The following is a 15740-nucleotide window of genomic DNA, read 5'->3' on the forward strand; positions in this document are numbered from 1 at the left end:
AGGAGCAAATGCCAGGAGTTTTCATTTTCAATTTCACAGAATTATGACTCGTGTGTCAACTGCATGCCAAATTAATTCGAGCACACAAGGCCAAGTTGCCTCCGAAGATACTATATGACTGGTTACTGACGAGCAATGATGCATTTAAAAGAGTATAGATATCTTTTTTAAATGGAGTCCGGCGCAGTGCTCACTCTCACATAAAATGCACCAGGCTACATTACATCACTTCATCTCGCAAACTTCACAGAGAACAAGGAGGCCAAAACAGCTTCATCGATCTGTTTTAACCCTAGCTCAGCTAAAAAACACAGAAAAACACAAATCTGTCAGCACGTTCGCGTGTCGTTAACTACCGAGCCTTTTTTTTGCATCGGTACCAGAAAACGTTAACTCCACTTCACCTATCTCTCCTCTGCTGCTCTCTGTGTCTGTGAGAGACTATAAGCATCGCACTCGGTGAAACATGAGAGCGGAGGATGTTAATGATCATGTGACATTTTTAGCAGCGACGCTCATAATGGTGCAGTGGTGGTGCATTATGATATAACTGTATAGAAAACACTGTAAGGCACGGAAGGCAGGGCAGTGAGGTAGACGTCAAGAGAGAAAAGATGTGTAGAGAGAGAGAGACCCCACCTCACCTACGAGACACTCATCAGAATGAGAAAGATGTGGCTGACAACCGGCAGAGAAACAATGTCAATATCAGCGCAGCATGTTGTAGCTCTCAGCTAAACCGTGAAAAGTAATTGTATTGTAAAGTAATTGTGGAAAACCAATTGTTTCTTGGATCTTGATTTGGGGAAATGGGTGATAATGAGACTGCCGGTAACTTGGCACTTGATTGCTATTAGCTAAATCAGATGGAGGTTTGTAAAGACATTAAAGGGTGCTTGGTCAGTATGTCAATAGAATAGACCGACTTCTCCTATAGGTCCTGTTGCTACTGGTGTGTTTATATTGGAAACCAATTAGGTCGCACACCCATAGTTAAAACGACCACAACCAGGTAGGAAATCTGTCTGTTAGCTGTAGCTTTCATGCTAATGGACTTAATCTATTTTGATTTAACGTATTGCTTTTGAACACTATGTGGAGGGTCAGAGAGGAGAGGGATGATAATGTTTATGTGTGAGAGAGGCATAGATGAGATCAACAGCAGAGATTTGATGATTTGGCCCATGTGACCAGTTTTACTTCAAAGTGTTCTTATATATATATAAAAGATTATAAAAGATTTAAAGTTGTGTTCTTTGCATTCGATATTTGCTCAGAATTCAATTGGCTGCTTTTCTCTGCAATGGATCCCGTCACATTTTCTGCAATGTAACTTTTAATACATTTAGTGAATTAACTTCTCACCTCTTCTGATCTTTCTTCGGTTTGATTTAATCCATCACTGTGAAACCCTTTGCATTCAAACATTGACCAAGTAGGGATCAACTTGATCAATAGAGAGAGAGCTCTCTTTCCCTCCTTCCTTGTTTGGCTCCGTTTCTCTCTCAGCCTCTCTCCCTCACACTTGACTTGTCCCCCGGGTGTAGCAGATTAATAACGCTCGTTCTTTCACCATTTATTGGAATGCAGCAGGAGAATAGAGGTCCTTAATGAACTGGGTGGCCAGTGTTGGCCACAACACCAATTACCACAGATTTTAATTACGGCTCTAATCAGAAAAGCTGATGGCGAGAGTGCCTGCAACCCTGAATATACGAGCGCCCCTGCTGAGACATGCAGATGCACACGAGCACATGCACACACTGTGTTTGCTGAAATACAAAAAAAAGGGCTTTATTTGAAGAATTGCTCATTCCTTACCAAGCCTCCTCTTTTATCTCCAACTCTCCTTCATTTGTTGTTGACCTTAAACCTGTCTGATCGAGCTAAAGAGGGCTGAAAACATATCTGGCCCCCGAAATAGCCCAAACACTTTTTATTTAGAATCTCTTCGGCAGCCAATCAAGGGTACGCTGCCCCCTTCCAAAAATATGAAGCAACAGAAAGAGAATGTCTACTGGAGCAGTCTGCCAACTTCCCAAGCTGAGGAAAAAAGCTGTATTTTTATTATGAAGAGAGGGCGCTGACTGTTTGACTTGAATGAGCTCAGAAAAAAGTTAATTTCTGTTACAGGGAAACATAGAGGAGACATGCGACATGCAGCGGTAATAAAGTTGTTAGCGTGAGTCCGTGAACATAAGCACTCAAACACAATTTTGTCTTAGAGCCTATTGCCTGATTTCAGTTTCTGTGTTTCAGCACCTGTTTTAGGAGGAGAATGACTGACAGCTACAGCTTCATTCTAGTAATACGGATGGAAGTAAAGCTCTTGAGAGTGTAAGTGCTGTTCTGGAATCAGTTTGACTTCTTTTGGATTAGACTCTTGGCAGGACCTGGAAAGGAGGGACCAAGATAAGCTATCTTCTCGCTTTTTTGGGAATATTACAGGAGAATATGTCATTTTTGGCAAAGACAAGACAGCAAGTATAGTAATCGCTGCCTCAACCCATATGCGTTTGATTAAATATAAGAATCGTGAATGTACTGTAATACTTGAGCGCACTGCGTGGTTAAGTGGTGAAGTATGGAAAGTTAAAACACAATGCTCTATGGCAGAGGAGGTCAAACCTTTATCGAGTTTCCTGTTGAGCTACAGAAAGTTTAGTAAAAGCTTTGAGAGAGTCGGTGTTTTCCATTTCAGGTGTTGATACTATACCGATGCTGCCCTCTTTTACCATCTATGTTACTGCACGATGCTGTGAGGGTCAGGGTAGCCGAGGTCATGTGGCTCAATTATTTCATCACCTAAAAGGCCTTAAATGTGGGTGTTTCCTTGGCAACCTGGTCCTGTACATGGTTTTTCCTGCAATGTACGCTGACTTGTATCTGTGCATAAGCGTATGTTTGTGTGTGCGCGCGTGTGTGTGTGTGTGTGTGTGTGTGTGTGTGTATGAGCCCAAGTTGTTTTGTAAAATGATGCCATATAAGGCCTCGTATCAAAAGCTCACTTAGAGGAGTCAAGAGAGAGAGAAACAGCGCTGAGCTTGTCTCATTTTCATCTGGCTGAGATCTCGATGCATCCATGCCAGTTTTTTTTTTTCTGTGATTCTCCGTCCTCACTATTTTCGTCTCGTTTCGCATATTCACTGGGAATTGTTAGCAAAGCTCACCTACTGTTTCTAATCAGCTGCTGTTGTAGAGCGCAGTGCCCCAATACCAGAAAATGGCTCACAATACACACACACACACACACACACACACACACACACACACACACACAGAAGAAAAAAAACCTCCATTTGAAACATTTATATGAATGCCTTTTCCCAATCCTCGCCGTATTCTATCTCACTTCGTCTCAACACTGGTACAGATATATGTAGATACGCAATCTTGTGCACATACATACAGCGAGATAGCATAGCAGACAGAATTGCATTAAGAGTGACAAATAGAGGAAGATAGATAGTAAGGCAGACAGACTGAGAGAAGCACAGCCCATAAAATGACCCTCTTTAAAGCCTGTTAGAAATCACCAGCCGTCAGCACACTCGGAGCTGGCATGGCAAACTGTCGGAAAACAGCCCGTCGGTCTCTCAGTTCTCAAAAGCGGCCCTTCTTCTTCTTCTCTTTCTCTTTCCTTTCTGTGTCTCTTTGTCACTCTCCAACTTGGTTGTACTTCCTGTAACCCTGGTAGCCTTTATTCCTTTCACTGAGAGAATTGGTTTGTAGTTGCACTGCAGCTCCCAGCGCATTATCTGCCTTTAGTATCTATGGTCCCTTTCATGCTGTAAGCAGCAGAGGAGAATAAACGGGATTCAGTGCAACGGTTTTCCTCCTCTTCAGCTTTAGTTAAAATGATGATTCACAAACATATATTGTTTCCATTCCATATATTACATATTTATGTGAATACTGTGCATATATGCAGTTATACTTCCATGCAATATTGGTCATTTTTTGAGAGATGGTTAGAATTAAAGTCAAGCCAAGTCAGTTTAATTTGTACAAATTGCAAATTTGTTTCAAAGGGTTTACAATATGTAGGTAATGAAATCCTCCATACTTAGATCCTTGATTCCGGAAAAACTCCACTTAACCAGTGTAACTAAAAAAAACAAAGAGGTAGAAACCACGAGAAGAGCAACAGAGGAGGAATCCCTCCTCCGAACATGTCATAGATGCTGGACAGCAGCGGTAGAATTGACTGTATCAATTAAATAGAAAATAGGTTTAATATTAATTACATGAACAACAATTTAGTATTTAGTAATTATATTAAGTGTGAGTATAGTTCAATATTTCCTTGCAAATTGTAGACAGCTAATATAGAGGATGTATTAGAAGGCAATATATAAGGAAACCCATATTGGAGGCTTTTTACATTTGTTGAGTGTCGCTACAAGTTTAGTTGGTTGATTTCAAAGTGGTGCTGATCTTTTCGTCACCTGCTGTGTTTCATTATATCAGCTTGTAAGTCCACGGGGCCCTGATGCTGACACAACACACACACACATACCTATACACACACACACACACACACACACACAAACACACACACACACACACACACACACACACACACACACACAACCTAATTAAAATGGCCTGGTTAAGCACCATGCGTCAGGGCCTAGCAGGGGTAAGTGTTAGGCATGTGGAGAAGGTGGGGGCGCACAAATCTCAACTTAAACGCAAAGAGATTAGACAACTTTTGCAAGATATTAGCTGGTCAAAAATGAGAAAAATGTCCCTAAGCCTCTTGTACAAGTGCTGGACCTGGTCAGACAAGGCCTGCTTTTGTTTCACAGGCAGAGGCATGGGGCAGTGTGTGATTAGTGTGTGCGTGTGTGTGTGATGGTGGAGAGACATCAGCTCTGTGGTGTGCAGGATGAGGGACTGATCCAGGCCTGTGTGTGTGGTGCTGCGTAACAATCAGGCCAGGTATTAGCAGCCAGATTACAGACTGGTCCCACCTTTCACCCATGTTCCACAAAATAGCGATGAAGAGAGAACGACACTGATGAAGTAATAGACGTTAGCGGGAGAGTGATAGAGATAGCAAACCAAATCAATCAATTAATTAATCATTAACAATTAGTTTCACCTCTGTGAATATGTTTAAAGTGAGTATTTGCTATCTGAAAAACCAAATGCACAACTCGGCCAAATTCAGAGAAAAGCAGCAACAGAGTATTGATGTTCTGATCTCTATTTATCCCCCGCAGTACGCTACCTATGTTACTGTGTTAAGCTCACTTTTACTGAATCCCTTGTTTATGAAATTTGTCTCTGCCCATGTATGTGCATAGACTGGTGCAGTCATATTGGATGCTTTGTGGACACACAGTGAGTGTCCTCAGCAGCAGTGTGTTGTTTTTGTCAAGCTACCGAGACAGAGAGCGATAGGGAGGAGGAAGAAGACGGGTGTTTGATGAAAAGCCCTCTCTACGTGATAAGGAGAGCCACCAGAGTCCCGGGTGTGCGACAAGGCCTGGCCCCTGTGATCACAGAGCTCCCGTTGTGACTCACAAATCTCCACCTCTCACCCCTCCCTCACCCCCACCTCCTTTACCTCATCGTCAGCCCAGAGGGGGGGGGGGGAGAGAGAGAGGTGGGGAGACAGTCAGACAGACAGAAAGAGAGAGTCCAGACAGGCCATGTGAGTGTGTGTCATATGGAACAGATTTAGTGCTAATGACCCCTCCACCCCGCCCTGTGCCCACCCTCTGCCACCCATTCCTTCGACCCCCACCCCACATCACCCCGTCCTGGCCAGTATCATCTCTTCATTAGGTATGCTGGTCTGTTCCAGCTCCAGTGTCCCATGGCTTTACCCACCCAAGCACCCATTCAACCCTTCCCTCTCTCCCCTCGCCTCCCCTCCTGGTTACATCCCGACAGAGCTTGTACCTGAGACTCGAGACTCTGGGTCAAGTCGGACTGAAGTTCAACTTGAGTGCTGTGAGACCATTTAAGTTTAAAAGTAAAAATGTTCTCATGTTGGGACCTGGTTAGATCGTTGATCAGTTGCATATAAACAGGTGAGTGCCAATAACTCAATCAACAGTTTAAGTCATTTATGGAGCAACATTGTCAAATGTTCTCTAATTCTAGCTTCTTAAATGTGCGGATCTACTGCTGTCTCTTTAATTTACATTTAATACATACGTTTTGGACTGTAAGTCAAACATTTTTCTTTTAGTTTTGGTCATGTTTCTACCGACTCAAGACTTGAATTGTTCTTGTCTTGACTGACTTAAAACTTGCCATAAGAGCTTAAGTCAGAAGATACTCTAGTCTTCAGGGACTCAAGTTTTGACCTGGACATTTCTCGAGTGACTTGAGGCTTGACGTTTGACAGCTCAGTCTCCTGCCATCCCCAAGAAAGACAGGAAGTGGGTGCAGATGTTGTGGTGGAGGGAGTAGATGCTTGAGTGAGGTGAAGATGGATGAAGAAAATGAGTGGTGTTCCAGCGATGGAGAAAGGAAGGATAATAAGAAAGGATCCAGGAGACGTTGTTGAAAAGACTTCCAAAAAGTGCAGTTCACCTCGAAGTGCGGCTCTCACAGCTGTCAGATGGCCCGAACAAACCTACTTGACTGAAAGTCTCAAACGTCACATTTGCACCGTTTCAGGATTAGATAATATCAACAAATAAATCACAATATGAGGGTTCTCAACATGTTCCAAGCGAGTGTTCACCACTTCAGGACTTGACCTCGACATCGACCTTCACCCGGCCCATCGGTCCCCTGCACTTCCCGTATCTCTGTCACATTGACACTGGCATTCTTTCACGTTAGCGCATCGCAGTGCCGCAGATAGGCCTGCCAGACACCCCCTGTGCTCTTCTAGTATCTCTGTCACACACACACACAAGGTTAATTGGTAACTAGTGTTTATGGTAGCGGGGAACTTTTAGTTCCGACTACGCCGTAGCGAGAAGCTAAAAAGACGCGCAACATAATATGTCAGCTTTTGGTGAGTTATGACCACACGTGTGAGTGTCTGAGATGTTTGTTAGAAGCAGGGCGCTGTGTGAGATTAGGGGGTCGGTGCATGTGCCGGTTTGAATTTGAGGTTGTGTCGTCGTGGTGTCGTTTTTGTCTCAAAGCGGTGTATGCCGAGAGGAGCGACCATCTTACGTTTGAATGTGTTCGACTTTGGATAACACCAAATATTTGCTCTGTTTGTGTGTGGATGTGAAGTTCCTTTCATTCACGCACTACTTACTAACTGCCCCTTACATGAAGCATTAATCTTTTATTTTCTTCCTGCTGAATCTAATCCACATTCATTGCACACTAATTCAACAAAGTTGTTGTTTTGTCAGGGTTAGGGATGTAATTCCCCCCCCCCACCCCCTCGACTCTTCGATCAATATCAATAAAGTGGTCTAGTTATCTATTTTACCCTCCTTCAACAACTAAGATCAATACCCATCTGTCATGGTTTCACACACTGAATGTTATCGCTCGCGCCGTAGATTAGCCGGCTGAAGTATCTTATCCTGACATTTTCTGTTATCCTGAGTTATGTAGGTTAGAAGGAGAGGTCTATCTCAGTGCTTACCAGGCTTTACTCGCCCAGTTGCTTCATACCGAAGACATTTTGTTTAGAGAGTTGCAGAGCAGCTTTTTTTGTATGTCTCAGCGCAATTTATTTTATTTAAAAACCTTAAATGTATGTTTTCATTATGACAAAAATTATTATTTTTCTATGTCGAATTTCTCTTTAATGATCGTTTTACAGCTTATGACAAAATATTTGCGCCTCCTTTTGTCATTTTAGGATATTTGTGACAATCAATTTTGTGTTTGTACAGTTGTAGTTTGCAACAAAAGCCTAATTCTTCACTATTTAATCTTCATCTTTGTTTTTGATAAAACACACTGAACTATTTGGCATTTCAAAAATGTTCCCCCAACTATTTTACCACATACGTTTATAGTTCATGCATCGTAACCTGTGTTTTGGCCAATTGTTAACTGTGCCGCATGCTGTTATTTGGTGTTTAAATACACCATCAATATACTATCGGTCTCTGTTCTGCAGGAGTGTTTTTCTATGCTATCTGTTGAGTAAAAAAAACACCACAAATGTAGTGTTTCATTTGGCTGTTTTCCTCTTTTCACAGCCCTCTAAAACGCCACTAAATGAAAAAAAAAAAAAAAGGTATATTCCTTGTTAACGCGAGAACCTTTCTCTGTCACATTGGTGTGCAGGGTCATCCATATCCCAGACTGTCACAGCACCAAACCAGATCCATCCTTCATTCCTTTCTCATCTTTCAAGTCCTGACCACTCTCCTCCATCTGTCTGTCAGGCCAGGACTTGACCTCTCACCTCCAGAGGCCCGCCCATCTTGTTACCCCTAACCCTCCGTTGATTGTGTCACTGACCGCCAATGGTTAATGTGTCTCTTCTTTCTCCACTCTCGGAAAGCAGAAAATGTATGGCCACCTTTAAAATAACACAAAGGAAATCACTCGGTGTGAAAACGAAATTAAGATTTGTGTAATATTTTGAAATACAGGAAAAGTAGCCTGTATGAATGTTAAGATAAATTGTCTGTCAGTTGGTTGGAGCGTGGGTGTAGAATAACACCACAGAGTAGGATCGTCACAGATAATTTTAAACATGACTAATCCAGAGGTTGAACATTCATTCATTCAAAGTAATGAACTTGTTATCCCACTTCCCCTCTTTTGAACACAACAGCAGGACCTCTGCCACAGTGTGGTACACAGACCACTATTGTTTTGAATGTGTCTAGGCGTGAAGTTAGTCAATTAGGCTCTTTCAGTCAAGACTCAAAAATCCTAAGATGTAAGAGATCATCATTAACATCGAGGGGCATTATTCCTTTGAGAGGAATGACACCATTACAGAGGAGTAGACAAGTAAAATAGTGTAGATTTAAATGTCTTTCATCCCCCATCCTTCTCCTTCCCCCACCCCATCTCCCCGTCCTTGTACCTTGATGCCTGCTTAATGCCCAGACTGATGAGCCCAATTTGGACTTGTTCTGCACCCGGCCCAGTTTGATTAATGGCTCTAGGTGAGGTAGCATCAGCGCTGCCTCGTCCTTGTTTCATCACACACACACATACAAACATGACACACACACACACACACACATAGCCGCTCACTGCCACCAGACCAGCCTTGTAATTGATGACAGAGGGCTAACCATTTGCAAACCAAATGTGGAAAAGGGAGACAGAGCAAACTCTGATTCAAACACCTCTCCACCTCCCTTCTTTCTCTCTCTCTCCCTTTCTATCTGTCTGTCTCTCCACCTCCTCTCACTGTCCATCCACCCGCTCTTTCATTAGGCATTTGTCACATTGATATGAAGGGCCAGGGCTGCATTGTGACATGCTCAGAGGGCAGTATAAATATTTGATTAGCCCTAATGGGAATCGTCACAGCGCGCTAATTGCGCCACACATTATCTGACGTGCGGTATCAGCGGCGGACATCCCCTTTTGATCCTCCCTCCGTCTCCCCCTCTCCTCTTCCTTTAGCCCATCTCAGCCTCTCTTTCTTTTGTTTATGCAGTTTATTTTGGGTCATAAGCCATTATCTAACCCCCCCACCACCACCCCTCCGCCTTCCTGCCTTTTCTTGTCAGTAGCCTCTCTCGTTGTTGTCATCTTTCTCTGTGGATACTGATGTCACTGTCTGCCTCCCCTCTCCTCCTCACTGTGTGTCTTGTTGTCCTCTGGCGCCCTGTTTGCTCTACGTTTCCCTCTATGACGGAGTTGAGGCTAAACAGCGACAAGGGCCACACATACGCTAAACACAAATGGACGCACACAGGGGACCAGAGGACAATACACAGCCGGGAAACAACATGCACACTCGTTTGGCTCGTTCTCATCTGCAGCTCACGATGTAGCGGTATTATGTGTGATATAGACTTTAAATGATAGCATCAAATTACTATAAACTTGACAGTTGGACATAAATGAAAAGTCTCTCTTGCATGTATCATGTAAACATCTGTGGGGAGTAAGTTGGTCCTAAAAGTAAACCCTCCCTGAACCCTTTGTCAACCGTACGGGGAAATGTGTCAAAAATGGCCACGCAGTTGCAACTCAGCCTTAACACCTCAAGAGGCTGTTGACAATTACTATTTTTAATCACATTTTGGAAGAGCTCAGGAGTAAGCAGTCCGTTCCTATCGCTCCAGTCACCACTCCGCTCAGTGAATGTGCACCAACATTCTGACTGCAAACCCCCCCCCGCCTTTATTCTGCGTGCTTACTTTCAGTGATGCTTTGAATTCAAATCATATCCCCTTTGTTTTTCAAGATAAATGTGTATCCTTTAAGCAGTAGCGATTCCTTTTGATGTGCACACAATGAGTGGAGAGCATGTCCTTCCTTAACCTCCGTCCTGTTTGTATTTACTTGTTGTTATTTACGGCGCGTCTCCTGCAAAGATCAGTGACATTGTTTGGTGTCGCTCCTCTTTTCTCTCTCCTTCTTTCTCTCACCCTCCCTCGGACGTTTCCATTTAGCCCAAGACAAAACAAGTTAATTAGATCGGAAGTGCGGGCCTATCAATGGGGAATCAGTATTCAAATCAAGGCCCTGTCTGGACACAAACAGCAGGAAGCCAAACAAGACCCCGGCGCTGCTGAATAGGAGGACAGGAGAGAGAGACACAGAGAGAAACAGAAAGAAAGAGAGCCCCTACTTGGGGGGCTTGCACTAGCCAACATACACACACACACACACACACACACACAAACACTGTTTACGTGCTGGATCTATTGTATTTCTGTATTTCCTTTCATGTCTGAATATATTTGAATGTGTGCATTCACACTTTTTGCCCTCAAGAACTATGTACCTAACTTTGTGGGGGGCTTGTACTGTAAGTCTCAACATATTACTGGAGTGGGATAGAGGACAGCAGTCGCTTACACCGTGGTTTCAGCGGAAAATGAAGAAACACAACTATTCTCATATGTGTAACGTTTTAAATGCTGTTTTGCACCTTTAGAAACATTTTGTCAATATATGCCAAAAATACCAAACATGAAAAAACACTTTTAATAGGTGAAATCGTTGTGTTTTGGGGTGATTATGTGCGTCAGGGAATGTTTTTTTTTTCCACATACACCAGAAGATATGGAAGTCGAGGAGAGGAGAGGAGAAGAGAGGAGAGGAGAGGGGGGTGGGAGGGAAGGAAAGGTCCCATTATCTCATGTGGAGGGCCACCTGAGCTAAAGACAGCCATTTGTTCCCAAATCGACCTGTCGACCCCGCCTAATTACCAGCCAATTATTTCCAAATGGACCGCGTTCACCCCACACCCTGCACACTTAAAGAGGAGAGGGATGAAATTGCCTCTCTCTCTCTCTCTCTCTCTCTCTGTTTGTCTGTCATTCACTCTTCCAAATCCCATCATCTTTCTGTCTTTCTTTTACTCTCTCCTGTTCTTGTTTCAACACCTTTTATCCAGTAAGAAATCATTTTTCACTTATTGTTGCAGGCTTTGCAGCTAGTCCAACCAACCGCCCACTCAACCAAACACACACACACACACACACACACACACACACACACACACACACATACACCGTGTTGTTTGTAAATTAAGTGACCTAATTATGGGAAGATTTGACACTGAGCCTGTGTGTGTGTGTGATTATTGTTCTTTTCACCCACAAACATTTATTGTGCAGCTCTCATATAGCTGCGTCATATCTCTATATTCTCTCTCTCCCTCTCTCTCTCACTCTCACTCTCTCTATATTCTCTCTCTCTCGCTCTCTCTGGCACCGCTCAGTCTCAGCAGGCCGATGTGTATCGATGGGTCCGGCATGCAGGAGCCACCCGAAGGAGAAGAAGGCTGTGCCCATGTTCCCAGAATTCTTTGTGGTTGGCCTCCATTGTTCACCACCACTTGTATACAGCATTGTCAGACTGATTGTGAGCCTCCGTTCTCTCTCGCGCTGCGGACGGCTGGAGAGCAAGCAGAGTAGAGGAGCCTGAGATTGAGGGGATGAGGAGGAGGAGGAGGAAGGGAGCAGTAAGCATTGTGTCCCTTGCTCGCCATTCTCCGGCCTTCCCATCTGTTTCCCTCTCTTCCTTCCCGTTTCTGTGGGATAGTGAACAGATTAGTAATAGCACCGCCACAGCTCCTAATAGGGGAAGTCATGGTCGGGAAATACGATGGATTGGTTTGAGATATCATCTGGCTGAGTGGCGCAATAGTTTTGAACTGTGACACCTAGCTGCTCGCTGGCTGACTTTGATCACTTCGGTGCAGGGTTGAATTGTTGTAGTTCTCCACCTTCTGCTTTTTAACTCATCTCGTTCATGTTTTAATCGACCTTTCTTATTTTTGTCACTTTTATGCCAAAAATGTCAGAGCTGTCAATTGACATGTCTAAAGGACCCGTACTTGGTTGGGTTCTCATTTACATGGAGTGAGCATAATAGCACCTGCAATTACAAAAGACACTGCCTTAGGTAAGCCTATGATATTACTGCATTTGTTGAGACTGAGTCAGAGAGAGTTTGTGCTGGTGATTGAAGGGCTGCAATGAACAATTGTTTTTAAACATCGTAATAAATTTGTAATTTTCAATTACTCTGTTTTTTTCGGATATCAATTTCAGATGAATCTTTTTGTCTGGGAATAAGGCCCATCCTTGCATTTGATAAGCTGTAATAAAGTAATGTTTTTGCGTTGTTGCTTGATAAATATATTGATTCTCTAAATACTGTCATTGGACTCACACACTAAGAGTTGCAATTATGAGGAATTGACAATGAACCTTTTCAGATGAAATGTTTAGTCTTTGAAATGTACTAAAAGGAATTTATCCTTTTAAATTGTTTTTGTTTCAATGATATTCCAAAAAAAATCAGTTTAGAATACTAACAGTACTAACTGAGAAAAGCATCCTCACATCTCACACCTCACTTTAACCAGAGAATATGTCAAATGTTTGCTTGATGAATCATTTAAGCAATTAGCTGATTCTTTTTGAAAAGTCTCTGAAATGTTCTGTTATTTATCTTAATCATTTCAGCATTATTTGATTGCTTCAAAGACATTACCACAGAGCAGAATCAACTTCCCTCTGATATAATCTTAACAAAACCTGAACATTGGTGCTTTTGTTAATGTGTCCACCCCTTGTACAGCCTATTGTTCTCATATAATATATATCCTATTGAGCACTACGTTAATATCCCCACAGAGATCATTTAAACTTAATTTAATCTAATCTAATATAGATAATATAAAATGGAAGTTCAGTGTTACATGGCTTAATCTGTCTGCCTCAGATGTGTGTGTGTTCTGGTGTGTGTTCTGCTCGTTGCGTGGCTGAGACAGGTCTGCGTACCGGCCTCCTGGCTGAGTTTGAAGCTAAGTGGATTAGCATATCTCCCATGTCAGCTCCATTCACTGTGACAGCCTGATGACATGGGACCGTGTGACGGCCGCGACCCACCTGACGTCCACTCAGGCCTCCCAGCAGGTGGTCTGACTCTGGAAGGGAGGGAGGGAGGGAGACTGAGCGAGAGCTGGGGGGAGTCAGAGATAGGTTTATGGAAGGCAAAGTCATGCTCTCAGCAGTTATAAGAGTTTAGGTCGACGGCAAACATATTTGTTTGTTGTTTTGTCTCTGATAGTTGTGGAGTAACACTACAATTATTTTGTGTAGATCCCATGACTTTTGTTCTTCCTCTCTGCACATTTTTTGTTATTTTATGCCAGATGATAAGAGTATACTACATCCTTCTTTAGGAAAAGGCCAATAATCTAACATTTAAAAGACAAAACCACATTTGTATTATTTAACTGGAAGTAATTCAGCTCAAGTTTTTACACTGAACTAACAATAAATGTAATTGTGTGCTGAATGGTATGCTCAGAAATAGGTTGTATTATTTTGGGCATGGGACTTCAAATTGCAGCAGTTCTGCCCATTGAACTCCACAAAAACCACTGCTGGTCCACTTTATTATTTCTGTTCACCTTGAGTACACTTTGCTTTCTCTAACTATATTTAACTGTTCCATTATGGTACAAAAATCCCAAATCAAGCACTTTCATGCACACAGTCATATTCCCTGTCTCTCCTTGTGCATGCTCACATCCTCTCCTCTGTAGTATTCCCTTCTCTTTATCTCATCTCCTCATCCCCTACCTTTCCATCCTTTCTCACTTCTCTTCTCAGCACCACACAGACTCTCTAGTCTCCCATGACCCACCTCGCTCTCCTTCTCTCTCACCCTTTTCCTCCTCCTCCTACACAGTCTCGTGTCGGCCTAGCCAGGCAATGCTAACACTTTTGTCAGGGTGATTAATAGCACGCTAGATTGTCGTTAATTCACTGGCTAATGACTGGAGGGAGTGGGCGAGAAGAAGAGAGGAGCGGAGCAAAGCGAGGCTGGAGAGTAATAGACTGATGTATGGGTGAAGGGGGCTTCCAGTGGCAGAGGTGAATATCATCACCCCCTCCCAACACCTCCGCTTACCCACCGCTACAACCTCACAGCTACTGTACAGTAACCAGAAAAGGCCAGGATGTAGCGCACACACACCCACGTGTGCAACCACACATGCAGTCACGTGCCACTCAGGTTTTTGCACATAACACACATGGGCAGTGAAGGATTTTGCATCACTAAAGCTTGATAGAAAATCAACATAGGGTACTCTGTTTAATTAAATATTTAATCAGGTCTTCCACAATGTCACACTTTTTTTATAATTTCCAATTTGTGATTTTTCTGAAAATATTACACTAAAATTGATTCTAATTTGGGTTATTTTGAGATCTATTGATTGGCTTTTGAAAGGACTTTGTTTGTTCCTGTGAGAGTTTAATGGAGTTTTAGAAAGCTTTGACTCAATAGTCAATAGTCTGGCTCGTAAAAGTGAATCTTAAAATTGGTAAAATTGTCACTGTCTTTTGCGGAAAAAATGCAGAAAATGTAATAGAATTATTGGACCCCACAAATATTGCAGGGATATGTTTGTAGTTGTTACAGGATCATGAATTGCCAGAATGTGTGGTTTATTTTCCAGTTAAATGAAATACTAAAAAGTATGAACCTTGTTCGTACCTACATCAAGCATTCTCTCTGCTTCACGTTGCCTCATTTTTGATATAGCACACATTAGATATGCAACAACATAGATATTTATTTGTAATTGTTTTAAATCTGGACAAGACATACAGTACAAAACTCAGCTGGATGTCATGTATTTTATTGAATCAAAATTCCCACATTTAAGACCTAAGACTAACACTAAAACAAAAGATGTCTCCATTACACATATGCACACTGGACTGCACATGAAAAGTCCCACAAGCTAACCTTTCTCCTCCCTGGTTAATAAGAATGGATGGGTTTGTTCTGCACGCTGTCTGCCTTGGTGCTCCCCTAGCTCGCTGTCTGGCCTCCCGAGTGGCTTGCTAAATGAAGCTGCACCAGAAGTGGGTGTAGGGACACATACACACACATGCATACACACATGTACACACACCCAGATGAAGAGAGAAAAAGAAAGAGACACCGAGGAGCAGTGCAAATAGTTTCTTCCTAAATAGACTTCGGTCCCATTATGTGGGACTGCATCAGTTCTCATTATATAGCATTAATGTTTGTAAGGGCAATTTTTCTTTACCAATTAGTTTCACCGTATTTATACACCCTGTTCCCACTGTCCCACAAATGTTTCCCATGTTTGCGAG

The 15740-nt window shown here is 42.8% G+C and overlaps 1 protein-coding gene across 3 annotated transcripts in view; it reads left to right on the top strand.

Moving 5' to 3' along the window:
- LOC116382077 (histone-lysine N-methyltransferase PRDM16-like) overlaps positions 1 to 15740 on the top strand; it is a 148250-nt gene that overhangs the window by 34592 nt on the left and 97918 nt on the right. The window contains exon 1 of one of the 3 annotated variants that reach the window (XM_031844771.1): positions 5780 to 6985. The exons of the other annotated variants lie outside the window; for them this stretch is intronic. Within the exon in view, the coding sequence (XP_031700631.1) occupies positions 6973 to 6985 (13 nt within the window). The 5' untranslated portion in view covers positions 5780 to 6972. Of the gene's footprint in view, positions 1 to 5779; positions 6986 to 15740 lie in introns of those variants that run through there. 3 annotated transcript variants of the gene reach the window in all.

The sequence above is a fragment of the Anarrhichthys ocellatus genome, unplaced genomic scaffold, assembly GCF_004355925.1.
Source record: "Anarrhichthys ocellatus isolate YVR2014 unplaced genomic scaffold, GSC_Weel_1.0 scaffold5, whole genome shotgun sequence".
Classification (NCBI taxonomy): domain Eukaryota; kingdom Metazoa; phylum Chordata; class Actinopteri; order Perciformes; family Anarhichadidae; genus Anarrhichthys; species Anarrhichthys ocellatus.